Consider the following 13,605-nt stretch of genomic DNA (forward strand, 5'->3'; position numbering starts at 1 on the left):
CTCTAGTAGTGAGAAATGAAGAAAAAGTGTGTTGTAAAAATACGAACGGAACAAAAGTAGATGAACAAAAAAAGTAACACAAATAAAAGTAAGATTTGTTGCCCATTAAAGCAACTATTATGCTTTTTCTATGATCGAACATGTGCCTTTTAACAATGGATTATTGAGTGAAGTTTTTTATGGAAGATTTTTAATTCATATAAAGTCCACAAAATTTCATCATTTATCTTAAATGGACTGAAAGGATCATTTGTTCTTTTTATTCTCTCTTCTTTCTCCTTTTGGTGTTCTGTTATAGTAGGCGGTGACCTGTAAATTAGCAGATTTAAGTTTTATAAAACTGTAAGAAAAACCAACTGTAACCAGAATCTTATTAATCCTGTTTCTGATTGGTTCTTTGCCTATTCACAAATTTCCTATTCTCAGGTTTTTTTTTAAAACATAGATGAAAAATAACAATTAAGTTGTGTAAACGTGTAAAATTACCTAACAGTAAGCAGAATCTTATTAATCTTGTTTCCGGTTAGTTCTTTGCACATTCACACACTTACTATTCTTAGGGTTTTCGAAAACCACACATGAAAAAAAAACTTTCGTTCCCACTTCGATTCTTGTTTCCAACAGTAAAAACTAATTAAATGAATTTATTCGTGTTAAAAAACAAATCTTTATAATCGTCTCATCGTAAAAAAATTGTTAGTGCAATCTTTTCTTTGGTCTGTAATTCCTTTTGTTTGTTGTTGTTCTTCGTCTTCATTGAGGGTTTTCAACAATGGAGTTTGGAGATGATAAGATGCTTTACCTGAGAGACACATGGAAAGAATCAAACATGATCTGCGACGTCACGCCTCTAAACCCTAGCTCTAATGGCGTTTGGCCTTCTCCTAACTTCACAGATCCTAATATAAACATTCATTTCTGGGACCACGCGTTTCCACACTTACAGTTGATATTTCTCGTCATTTCTTTCCTATGGCAGTTCTTGCATTTCTTCCTCCGCCGTCTCGGCATGATACGTTTCACGTCCCATATGCTTGTGAGTTATTATCACGATCTCTCTAGATTTTGAGTTTGAGGTTTGGTATTTATATATTTTTTTTTTTGTAGACTGGTGTTCTCTTGAGCAAGTCTTTTATAAATGAGAATACAGCTGCGAGGAGATTCTTCGCTTCAGAGGATTACAAAGAGATTGTGTTTAGTCTTGTTTCTGCTTGCTCTTACATGATGTTCTGGTTCTTGATGGGAGTTAAAATGGACATGGGTTTGATCCGAACCTCGGGGAGGAAAGCTATAACCATTGGTCTCTCCTCTGTGTTACTCTCTATTTTGGTTTGTTCAGTTATCTTTTTCGGAAACTTGAAAGACGTGGGGAACAAGAGATCGGATAATACGCTTAGTTCTTTGGAAGCCGTAGTGGTTTACTCGATACAATGTCTTTCGTCTTTCCCTGTCGTTGGGAACCTTCTCTTTGAGCTAAGGCTACAGAACTCAGAGCTAGGTCGTCTCGCCATCTCCGCTGCCGTCATCAGCGACTTCAGCACCTCGGTTCTCTCTTCATCTCTCATCTTCATGAAGGAGCTCAAGGACGAGCAAACACGGCTCGGGAGCATGTTTATAGGAGATGTCATCGCTGGGAACCGTCCTTTGATGCGAGCAGCGGTAGCTGTTCTCTTTGTTTGTGTTGCCATATATGTTTTCAGACCGTTGATGTTCTACATTATTAGGAAAACACCTTCTGGTCGGCCAGTCAGGCCAATCTACCTAGCTATAATCATTGTTATGGTCTCTGGATCAGCCATACTTGCCAACTGGTGCAAACAATCTATTTTCATGGGACCTTTCATATTAGGTCTCGCTGTTCCACATGGCCCTCCTTTAGGCTCAGCGATCGTTCAGAAGTTTGAGTCAGCAATATTCGGCACTTTTCTTCCGTTTTTCGTTGCCTCATCTTCAAGTGAGATAGACATTTGGGCTTTGCTTAATTGGAATGCACTCAATGGCATTATATACATCATGGTAACTTCTTTCGTCGTCAAGTTTATTTTGACCACTCTTCCTGCTTTGTTCTACGGTATGCCAATGGAAGACTGCTTCGCCATCTCTCTTATCATGTCCTTCAAAGGCATCTTCGAGCTCGGTGCCTACGCCTTGGCCTTCCAAAGAGGGGTATGTAGACACTAGACACATATATACCCCACAAACCATAATAAATGTTATACGTTTTTTTAGAAGATTAATGTTTAGGTGGATGCTTAGTAGCCACCGCCTAAACCAAATTTTCTTTAAATTGTTTTATTTATGATTAATTTATCGTCTAGGCTGTGCCTACCCCAGTTTTTTAGATCACTGACCATAATCATTTTAATACTAAAAAGAATATATCTCATGTCTATGTTTTGAACATTTGCAGTCTGTCCGTCCTGAGACCTTCACCGTTGCATGTCTTTACATAACGTTGAACTCCGCAATCGTACCTCCGATTCTGAGGTACTTATACGACCCATCGAGGATGTACGCAGGGTACGAGAAGCGGAACGTGCAGCACCTGAAACCGAACTCCGAGCTGAGGATCTTGTCGTGCATCTACAGAACAGATGACATAAGCCCAATGATCAACCTCCTCGAAGCCATTTGCCCGTCCCGGGAAGCTCCTGTAGCAGCCTACGTTCTCCACTTGTTAGAGCTCGTGGGGCAAGCCAACCCCATCTTCATTTCCCACAAGTTACAGACTTGCAAAACAGAAGAGACGTCTTTCTCAAACAACGTGGTTCTCTCCTTTGAAAAATTCCACAAAGATTTATTCGGTTCGGTCTTCGTAAGCACTTTCACGGCCGTGTCTATGCCCGATACGATGCATGGAGACGTATGCATGCTTGCATTAAACAACACTACTTCTCTCATCCTCCTTCCTTTTCACCAGACTTGGTCTGCTGACGGATCAGCTCTCATCTCGGACAGCAACATGATCAGGAACCTTAACCAGAGCGTTCTTCAAGTAGCGCCATGCTCTGTCGGAATCTTTGTCTATAGAAGCAGCCACGGTCGGAGAAACATCAATGACACGGTTTTAAACATGTCATCCTACAAAGTATGTATGATCTTCATTGGTGGTAGAGACGATAGAGAAGCCGTGACACTTGCCACAAGAATGTCACGTGACCCGAGGATTAACCTGACCGTGGTCCGAATGACTACTGTCGATGACAAAGAGAAAGAAATCTCGGAGTGGGATAAAATGCTTGACGATGAACATCTTAGAGAGATGAAGAGCAACGCATCAGTAGATGTCTTTTATACTGAAAAGGCGATCTTAGACGCGACTGAGACACCGGGTGTGATGAAATCGTTGGCGAGTGAGTTCGATATGATAGTAGTGGGAAGAGGGAAAGGGAGGAAGAGTGTGTACACGGATGGGCTTGAGGAGTGGAGTGAGTTTAAGGAGCTTGGTGTTATTGGTGATCTACTGACTTCACATGATATCAATTCTCAGGCTTCTGTTTTGGTTATACAACAACAACAGCTTATGATTTAGGTCCATGTTCCTTGTTACTTACGCAATTCATTTGTAGTCTTACCAATTTTCTTTTCACTATAGTCATTCGAAAGTTAATTGTAATTATGATATTCTTTTGTAAATTTCACTTAATCCATTCAAATTTTATTTTCTGGAAAACTCAGTTTCTCGTTAAGATAAAGCTTTGTTCATCAGAAGATTGGTGTATGTCATGTATCATCAACATAATGTGGATTCACCCATGATGTGAAGACCACTTCTCTGTTTGGTGAGATCATTGACATGTGACACTCACGTTGTTGAGCTACAAAAACATAAACTCTAGTTCTTAGATCTTTCGATGCAAGCCGCTCCGGTCTAACATTTTCAATTTTTTTTGTCTTATTATGTTCACTTAAAACTTTGTGTCTTTTTATTCATGTGAAATTGTATAGTGTTATATATACAAGTAAAATTATCATTTAAAATCATTTATATATACAAGTAAAAAAAATTATGTCTTATTATATGCATGCTAGCAAACCGGATGCCTCCTAATTCCTGAAGCTCCATCCACTCAGCTAATCCAGAGAAACCCAGTGAATCATCATCGATCGTGATCTTTATTGTGGTGACCACCGTTGAGAATCTTCTCCCAGTAGGTGAAAACTTTCGGCCATGGAATATGTTTCCTCCAAATCATTCAAGACTCTGTCACCATTAAGCCAGGGGCAATTATCAATAATAGCACCTTTTGAAGTTTATGTCTCAAAAATAGCACAAGAAGGAGAAAGTCACAAAAATGACATTCATTAAAGAGTAAAATATCCCTAATACCCTTGGTTTAAAATTAAATAAATAAACAAAAATAAATAAAAATAAATAAAATAAAAATAAAAAAAATAAAAAAATAAATTTTTTTTTTATAGTTTCAGATTATATGTTTTCACTTTTCAGATTCGAATTTTTTTTTATTTTTTTTTTCAAATTTTTTTTTTTAATTTTTTTTCAAATTTTCTTTTTATCATTTAAAAATACTTTTTGAAACTGTTTTTAAAATTTTTATTTTTTATTTTAGTATTTTTTTTTTATAAAATTTTAAACCCTAATTCTAAAATCCCACCCCTTAACTCTAAACCCTAAGGTTTGGATTAATTAACCCAAGGGGTATAAGTGTATATTTACCTCTTTAATGAAAACTATTTTTGTGACTTTGAGCCTTGAGTGCTACTTTGGGAACATAAACTTGGTTTGGTGCTATCCTAGTATTTTTCTTTTAAGCCAGTCTAAGTTTTTCATTTTGTTTTTAATGTTTCAAAATTCAAGATTTTTTTAATTTTTTATTTATTCATTTTAAGTTTTAATCTAATAGATCAAAACAGGTTGGTTAACTGGATCAAAACAGGTTGGTTAATCTAATAGATCAAAATATAAGTTTTAATCTAATAGATCAAAATATAAGTTTTTTTAAATATAAGTTTTAATCTAATAGATCAAAACAGGTTGGTTAATCTAATAGATCAAAATATAGAGAAAAGGTATTTATGAGATCAAAATAAACAGAACCGTTGAGACTATTTCTAATTGAACCGTTTATTTTATAAATAAATAAAAATAAATTTATTTTATAAAAGAAAAGGTATTTAAGAGTTAGTTGTGAGGAGAAGGGGTCGTTACTAGTTACTCGTCGTTACTCATCCATCAAGATTCAAAACAGAGCAGCGAAGGTTTTAGAAAAAAATGAAGAAAGTGATGAAGATCATCAAGCCGAAGCCTGATCCAAAGCAACGCTTACGTGATTGGCAACGCAAACTTCGCCAGGAGTGCCGTGACATCGAACGCCAAATCCGAGGTTCTACTTTTTTTCTTCACATCTCTTCTTCCTCCTCGGTGATTGAATCTAGGGTTTTTTTTAGATTCAAGAAAAAAAAAAGTTTTCAAATTCGACGAAATTAGACTGATGGGTTTGGTTGATTCCACTCAAAACTGCGAGAAATCACTCTGAATCGGGAATCGCAAGTGTTTTTTTTTTATTTTGAGATTCTTGGTTTTTTTCAGATATAGAGAAAGAAGAGAGAACGGTACAGAAAGCTATTAAGGAGGCTGCTAAGCGGAATGATATGGTCTCAGCTAAGGTAGATTCTTAATAAAAATGTAATCTTTGGATGTGTTTTAGTGATTTTGGTTCTGTGGTGGTGTTAAAGGCGCTTGCTAAGGAGATTGTGAGTTCGAGAAGAACAGTTAACAAGTTATATGAAAACAAGGCTCACATGAATTCTATATCAATGCATCTCGGAGAGAGTATTGGTATATAAAAGCATGATTTTGAGAGTTTTCATCACTTTGTCAGACTATGTTTGCAATGTGACTCTCACTTGTGTATCCTTTTATTTTTTTTTCTGGTGAATCTTCAGCTATTGCTGGAACAGTTGGGAATCTCTCCAAGAGTGCAGAGGTTATGAAGCTTGTTAATGATCTCATGAAGGCTCCACAAATGGCTGCTATTATGCAGGAGTTCGGCAAAGAGATGACCAAGGTCTCTTCATTGGTTTCCCTTTCTCTCTCTCTCTCATTTGATCATGTATGCTTATCGATGATGATCACACGGTTCACACCTTTAAAGCATGGCATTACTTTTTTTGATACTTGATATTAGTTTCTTTTTTTCATCTGAGCCTGTTTGAAATTGTTTGGCTTTACATAATCCTGAGTGAATCTTTTGTTGCTTTGGTATAATGCAGGCTGGAGTTATTGAGGAGTTTGTGAGTGATGCCATTGACGATGCACTAGATTCTGAGGGTATGGAAGAAGAGATCGACGAGGAGGTTGATAAAGTATTGACTGCTATTGCTGGAGAAACCGCTGCTGAGCTCCCAGAAGCTGTCAGGAAGGAAAGGATAAAGGTACCTGCGCAGAAGGCCAGCACTGCCCTCGAGGTAAAGCCCATCCATCAAAAAGTATTACATGATTGCGAGAGTGAGAGAAACAAAGTTTGATACTTTCTAATGTTTTTTTTTGCAGGAAGAGGCAGTTGCAGAAGGTGTTGATGATGAGGAAGAAGTGGAAGAGATTCAGCTCGGCTCGCTAAAGTTAGATCCTAACTGATTCCAATGATTCTTTACACACCATTACTCTTGAAAGGTGATGAGTATATAAGGAGGTTGCAGCCAGTGTATTGTATATAATATTAGTTGAATTACTGTATACAATGAAACCATAAGCCACCTTTTGTTAACAAATTTCGTTTCTTGGAGTTATTGAAAACAATCCGAGTGCTATATTGTGTTTTCAAAGAACCACCTAAACCTGTATGATCGAAAGTTGGCCATTAACAGAGATGCTCATGAACTGAAACCAAACACTTGATAACATCACTCACTCACCATCCATCATATATCATCAGTCCCAGAAGTAATTAGAGTAAAACACAAATAACTGGCGTTACAGTTAGATATATTGTCTCTACGCCTTTATTATACATCAATTACTTCATTGTGTAATTTACAAGTTAATGCATTATAACCATATGGTATTTTGAGAGATTCGACTGATTTGTAAGGTACATGCATCCATCTTAATTTAACTTTGTTGGATTGACTCTCTGCCTACACTAATAAATCATAATCAACACAATAATTAGGCTAGGTTCTCTCAAGAGCATGACACTTCAGCACTTAAAATGGCTGTGGGATTGACATGTCATCAAATGAAAAATTTGAGAAACCAATCAATTCATTTTGATAAAACACGTCACTGGAATTGAGCCGTGGTCTTGAGCTCGTCGTCGAGTCCTTTCCTCCTCCTCTTCTATCTCATCTCTTCCTCCTCCTCCTCTCCGAGCTCGTCGTCGAGTTCTTCTACAGACTCTCCGGCCTCGTCGGCGTCGAGTTCTTCTTCAGACTCTCTGGGCTCGTCGGCGTCGAGTTCGTCTCCAGCCGCATCACGAGGATCTAGCTTAAACAACAGGGGATCCGCGGCACTCTTCAAGGTCGTCAGCGTCGAGTTCTTCTTCAGACGGTCCGGTATCGTCGGCGTCGAGTTCTTCTTCAGCCGCATCGGGCCTCGTCGGTGTCGAATTCTTCTCCAGCCGCATCCGGGCTCGTCGGCGTCGAGTTCTTCTTCAGCCGCATCGGGCCTCGTCTTCGTCGAGTTCTTTTCCAGCCGCATCACGATTTGGACTTCTAGGGTTCTAGGAGTTGTAAGATATGAAATCGGTTCGAATCTAATTTCGTTTAAAGAAAATTTTGAGAGTCCTCATAACCGGTGATTTTTGTATGGTATGGTAATATTAACCGGTTCTGCTTCATTGTATGTTGGTGTTGCTTTCGGGTGTCCTGGTGCGGAGAAGAAGAGTGAATCACCAGTTGCAGCTATGGAGATGACTAATTCGAGTCTAGAACATCAGTTGCAGGACATAACAGCCTCACGATCTGAAGCTGTTTTGGTCACTCAGCAAGAAGAACCATACATTTTACTTGTCAAAGAAGCGAATGACTGGATAAAGATGCAAACTGCAACAGTAGACAAGGGTTTAAATTAGAAATTCTGAACAAATAACACGTCACAAGAAGCAGAGAAAATGCCTCAAAACTTAGAGTTTAAATTAGAAATTCAGAAAACGAGTATTTCTCGAAGACGGAGAATGATTTCACAAGTAGACACGTCATGGGTGATGTTTAAACAGGAAGAGTTCTGATTTATGAAGCTTGACAGAGATTTTCAGTGATAATTTGAAACTCATGTTCTTGTGTGCAGTGGATTCATGGGATGCATCTAATATGAAAGTGATAACCTCAGTATGTGGAGAAAAGGGAACTGCTCTGAGTTGTGGTACCTCAAACCAGGCAAAAGAAAGTGGGAATGGGAAGTCAGTTCATTATGGTTCTGTATTTTCAGTTTGTTAAAGAATGTCAGTCTCTTTGGCTGAGACAGCAAACGAAGGGCACATCTGATGGAGCTCATAAACTGCATGTAGTGGAAATTCTTAAGGAAGTTCATGTCAAGATTCATGTCAAGATTTTTCAACTCCTTAAAATGTGCGTGTTAAGTTTGGTGAATTAGTTTGAAGTCTAACACAACACATATAGAGACATCTCGATTGTGGTGGGAAATGAGCAGGATGTCTATGATGTGTTGTTCTTCTCAAGGACGTGATAAAAAAATATATCACAGGAGAGGGACAAGTTAGAAAGGATAAAGCAAGTAGTGTATAAGGTGGGCTATGCCAAGAGGGTTGTACTTGCAGCTTCTACACCAACTAAAAAAATGTTTACTGGGAGAATTCACTAAGTCAAAGAATGCTGGACAGAGCATGACAGAAGTAAATCAGGAAAAGAAGCTATAGATATCTCGAATTGGATCCACTGAGAGAAGCACATTTCAGAGCATGAAAATGTTGAATGAAACTAATGTCTCAAATTTCACAACAAAAAAAATTTGTTCAAAAAAAATAAAATTTAATGCTTGCGTTCCAAGGATCAACCATTTATCCAGACATTGTTTAGATTGACCCTATCTACACAAGACTTGGGATACCAAAAGCCTATACAACCATTTCATGAAACACCAAAGGGATAAAAAAAAAGGTTGGAAGAGTGGAGTAAATCCAATTTGAAAGAGGTTCATCTTAGATTTGGTGTAAAACAGGTTTATATGAAGCAGGAGACTTTGAAAGAGTATGTAAACAAAACAGCAACAGATTCAAAACTCCATAAACCTATTGTCTAATTAGATGTACGCACTTCTTGCATATTTGTTAAGTGATGACAATTCACAAAACATATTATAACCCAAAATAAATATTTTTTCCTTTTTATTACTTGACTTTTTAGAGAATTTTGTTTGTTTTATATTAGATGATGTTTTTAATTTTTAATGTAAAATTATTAGTTTTTGTATTATATGACTATTTGTATTCAGTTTCTTTATCATTAGTTGCATTGTGATTATGTAAATAATTAATTAAATGTGTGTTAAATATAAATATATAAGAATTAAAAGATTATTTTGTTATTATTAACTTATGTACACAATTATAATATAGCATATATTGAAAATGGAGAAATTATAAAAGTTAATTTTTAAACTCGAGACCTATAAAAGCATCTTCCATCTCTAAAATACAAAACAATTTTCAATTGTTATTAAATTTGTTCCAAAATAATGCTAAGCCAAGAAAATCATAGCTAAAATTAGAAAATTTCAACATTAACACTCATATCATTAACCTAATCTTATATACCTAATCAATAATTAAAAAAATTTCCAGCTGCGAAGCGCTGGTATTAACCTAGTTTTAGAACAATGCATCGAGCCAGTAACACCTTCTCTTTTGCTCTTTCACAATTCACTCTTATTAATGAGTAATGCATATTTTTGGTTAAAATTTGCATGTGCACTTTAGTCAACAAATTATAAATGCTGGTTCTGAGAACAATATCTATTAAAAAGGGATAAATAAATAATTATGGGAATAAACCTTTCATTGATATTTAAAGGTTCGACTTCTAAATTTTTGGGGGTTATGGCTAAGGGTAGCGGTTGTTGGCGTTTTGCAACAATCACTCAAATTGTTTTAAACCGGTTCAAACCGCCATAAACTTCATAAATTCAAAAGCTAGTTTCAGCTAGTGTTTGCGTTTGCGGGTGGTTGCGGGAAGATAATTTTTTTCTTTTTTTTAAACAGTATAAATACAAAAATAAAATATTTAATAAAAAATTTAAATTGGAATTATAAAATACTAAAATATATCTATTATATTTTAATTAATATTATAAAATTTTAAAATAAAATATTTTCTTTAAATTTTAAAATTCAAAACTATAACTTTCTAAATATAATTTTTATATTTATTATAATATTATGATTTTTGATATTTTATAATTATAAAAAATGTAAATATTGTTAATTTATTATTTAACCGCTGATGTATTTGGTAGTTAACCAGTCATAAGTATCCCGCAAACGCATCAATTTTTAACCGCAGAACCAGTCGTACAAATCTCTTAAAACCGCTATAAACCGCAACCAACCGCATCCACAAACTCTCGCAACTGCAACCGATGCGTTTGAACCAGTCAAGCCCTTAGAAACTTGAGTAATGGCTTACACGATTATATTATTTTGTTTGTTTTAAAAATATTGGTAGATTTAGAAAATTTGACTATAATATTTTTTTTAATATTCCATATTCCTAACTTAGGAAACATATCAAGCCAACATAATTAATATTTGAAAACTCTTATAAAATATCTAGAAACATTTTGGAAATGTATCTTTCATTTATCTTTTAGATTGACACGATTTTAATTTTGTTATAAATTAAATATAACTGCATGCTAACTCTATTAATACCTCTCTTTCTACCCCAAAACCTCAATACTCGAACAAATCATTAAAGAAAAGAAATGGAAGCGAAATCATTTCTTCTCCATTTCATCCTCTTCGTTTTCATCTGTTCTGACTCAGCTTCTTCAAGGATCCTAAACAAACCCTCGAACTTCTCATCGTCTGCAAGTTTGCCGAGTGGAAATGCGGAGAGACTGATCAGATCCTTCAATCTCATGCCTGAGCATGACGTCAATGTCATCGCAAAGGGAAGCCCTGATGGTCCACGACTCGTTGAAAGCCAAATCAATTTTCAGGAAATGATCGGTATGAGAAACACATCAGGTGGTCCTTCTGTCCAAGAGTTCGGCCACTATGCCGGTTACTACAGCCTCACTCGTTCGAAATCAGCCAAGTAATATTTCCGGTTTAATCAGGATGTGTTTTAATTAAATCGGTTTAGTCGTTGGTCGAAAATTTAGCACTTAACCAAATTGATTTTGTTTTGTTTTTAATGTGCATGTTTTGTTTTCCTACAGGATGTTCTATTTCTTCTTTGAGTCACGGACCAACAATACCGATCCGGTTGTGATATGGTTATCCGGTGGACCGGGTTGTAGTAGCAGTGTGGCTCTGTTCTATGAGAACGGTCCTTTCACAATATCGGATGATCTCTCTCTTTCTTGGAACGATTTTGGTTGGGACAAGGTTTGTTGGTTTAGTTTAGATGGGACAAGCGTATTTCTTGTAACACAAGAAACATATTATAATCTACAACCTTCCTATAACTCAACTACTATTTCTTGTTACGCAATAAACATGTTGATATACAATATTCTTATTACTCAATTACTTTTGTTCCGATAGGTATCCAATCTAATATACGTGGACCAACCGGTCGGGACCGGTTTCAGTTACGTTTCTGACCTTAGCGATCTCCGGCACGACGAGACTGGTGTCAGCAACGATCTTTACGATTTCTTACAGGTTTGATTGTTATTTAAATATTGCAAAATGATTGTTATTATAATTTCAATGGTTTGAGGTTTTATTTAAATATTGGTAGGCCTTTTTCAAAGAACATCCAAAATATGCAAAAAACGATTTCTATATTACCGGTGAATCTTATGCTGGCCACTACATTCCGGCTTTGGCTTCACGAGTTCACAGTGGAAACAAGAATAACGAAGGAGTTCCAATCAACCTTAAGGTAAGTCTTTCATTGTCTTTTCATCAGTGACTAAAATTTCTGGTTTAATCTCGGTTTGAATCAGGGTCTTGCGATTGGTAACGGTTTAACCAACCCGGAGATTCAATATGGTGCATATGGGGATTATGCACTGGAAATGAAGTTGATTTCTGAGTCTGATCACGAGAGTCTCAAACAAGACTATGTTGATTGTCAAAGTGTTACCAAACAATGCAGTAACTTCCATAAATTTCTTTTGAATATTTTTGTGATTCAGGTTCAGACTTAAAAGCTTTGAGTCTAATAGAAAAAATTGTTTTTTACAATTTCAGACCTTAATGGTGGTGAAGAATGTACTTCTGCTTACCGAACTTGCACCAACATCTTCGACCAGATAATGAGCAAAATAGAAGGCACAAATGTAAGCTTAGTTATATAGAACACACCAGTTAAACTATTTCTCTATGTTTTTTTTTTACAAATATTTTCTCGGTTATTTTGAAGTACTATGACTTGAGGAAGAAATGTGTGGGAGATTTGTGCTATGACTTTTCGAAGATGGAAACATTCTTGAACCAAGAAAACGTCCGCAAAGCTCTAGGGGTTGGAGATGTCAAATTTGTGTCGTGTAGTACCACAGTTTATGATGGAATGCTGGAGGATTGGATGGTTAATCTTGCTGTCAAGATTCCAGCTCTTGTCGAAGATGGAATCAATGTCCTTGTCTATGCCGGAGAATATGATCTCATATGTAACTGGCTTGGTAAGATTGATCATATATTGTTGCCACGATACGTCGCATGTTATGTTTATAAATTTGATTCCGGTTTAGGTATCAACCGGGAACCGAACAAAAGGTCGTGGGTGCAGTTTCATTTGCATATATTTGGTCTTTTCCGGTTTGAATATACTTTAGCTGAGCGATTGATTGATGTAATTTACATGGTATATGCAGGTAACTCAAGGTGGGTTGAGCAGATGAATTGGTCAGGCCAAAAGGATTTTGGAGCAGCCAAGACAGTACCGTTCCTGGTAGATGGTAAAGAAGCCGGTTTAATGAAGAATCACGGTCCTCTCACTTTTCTTAAGGTAAACCGAATAATGCCGATGAACCAAACCTATTACTAATGTAAATACGATTGAAAATAGACTTTTTCCTTCCATTTTGTAATTTCAATTTTTGGGATAGGTTCATGACGCTGGACACTTGGTTCCCATGGATCAGCCAAAGGCTTCTTTGCAAATGCTTCAGACTTGGATGCAAGGAAAACTCGCTGCTCCTGGTGCAACAGGTCGTCCGTGATTCTAAAGTCTAAGCCGAATATTTGTTAAGAGAATAAAAACTGGTTGTTTAATCATTTTCTAATAATCTCTCAACTAAGATTAAAATATATTCCAGTTCGATAATTCAAAAGCGTTCTTTTTTAATTTTCTATGCGTGTGCCTACATTAATGAATCATATATATATATATAGCAAAGTTATGTCAAGTAAAAAGATTGAGAGTTGACCAAACACGTAAGAAAAAAAACGTAACTAGTTAAAAAAAAATTAAAAATTTCCTGGACGGTCTCATTCTTGTAGTGAGTCAATGATA

The 13,605-nt window shown here is 36.2% G+C and overlaps 3 protein-coding genes across 3 annotated transcripts; all 3 read left to right on the forward strand.

Annotated features, from left to right (window-relative positions):
- The first annotated feature begins 718 nt into the window (after nt 1–718).
- Nucleotides 719–4,415, forward strand: LOC103851476 (cation/H(+) antiporter 3). Its single transcript, XM_009128327.2, has 3 exons — nt 719–1,036; nt 1,108–2,166; nt 2,411–4,415. Exons 1-3 carry the CDS (start codon nt 773–775, stop codon nt 3,530–3,532), a joined length of 2,445 nt encoding a protein of 814 aa, XP_009126575.1. The 5' UTR covers nt 719–772; the 3' UTR covers nt 3,533–4,415.
- A 334-nt stretch (nt 4,416–4,749) lies between these two features.
- On the forward strand, nt 4,750–8,964 carry LOC103851477 (vacuolar protein sorting-associated protein 24 homolog 1). The gene is given in 7 exon segments (XM_033284318.1): nt 4,750–5,345; nt 5,552–5,628; nt 5,698–5,800; nt 5,908–6,029; nt 6,235–6,429; nt 6,515–6,563; nt 6,566–8,964. Coding segments are annotated over 7 exon segments (687 nt in total). The 5' UTR covers nt 4,750–5,233; the 3' UTR covers nt 6,595–8,964.
- A 1,874-nt stretch (nt 8,965–10,838) lies between these two features.
- Nucleotides 10,839–13,416, forward strand: LOC103851479 (serine carboxypeptidase-like 47). The gene is made up of 9 exons (XM_009128330.3): nt 10,839–11,235; nt 11,360–11,528; nt 11,688–11,807; nt 11,887–12,030; nt 12,095–12,245; nt 12,342–12,430; nt 12,514–12,772; nt 12,965–13,098; nt 13,199–13,416. The coding sequence occupies exons 1-9, from the start codon at nt 10,901–10,903 to the stop codon at nt 13,310–13,312; spliced, it is 1,515 nt and encodes a 504-aa protein (XP_009126578.2). The 5' UTR covers nt 10,839–10,900; the 3' UTR covers nt 13,313–13,416.
- Nucleotides 13,417–13,605: the final 189 nt, after the last annotated feature.

Source organism: Brassica rapa, chromosome A02, assembly GCF_000309985.2.
Source record: "Brassica rapa cultivar Chiifu-401-42 chromosome A02, CAAS_Brap_v3.01, whole genome shotgun sequence".
NCBI lineage: Eukaryota > Viridiplantae > Streptophyta > Magnoliopsida > Brassicales > Brassicaceae > Brassica > Brassica rapa.

Excerpts from the sequence above, each read along its gene's own strand:
- LOC103851476 (XM_009128327.2), top strand. The coding sequence starts at position 773 with ATGGAGTTTGGAGATGATAAGATGCTTTACCTGAGAGACACATGGAAA. Across the intron at positions 1,037-1,107 it reads GTTTCACGTCCCATATGCTT|ACTGGTGTTCTCTTGAGCAA; the intron begins GTGAGTTATTAT and ends TTTTTTTTGTAG. Across the intron at positions 2,167-2,410 it reads CCTTGGCCTTCCAAAGAGGG|TCTGTCCGTCCTGAGACCTT; the intron begins GTATGTAGACAC and ends GAACATTTGCAG.
- LOC103851479 (XM_009128330.3), top strand. The coding sequence starts at position 10,901 with ATGGAAGCGAAATCATTTCTTCTCCATTTCATCCTCTTCGTTTTCATC. Across the intron at positions 11,808-11,886 it reads ATCTTTACGATTTCTTACAG|GCCTTTTTCAAAGAACATCC; the intron begins GTTTGATTGTTA and ends AAATATTGGTAG. Across the intron at positions 12,246-12,341 it reads AAGTGTTACCAAACAATGCA|ACCTTAATGGTGGTGAAGAA; the intron begins GTAACTTCCATA and ends TTACAATTTCAG.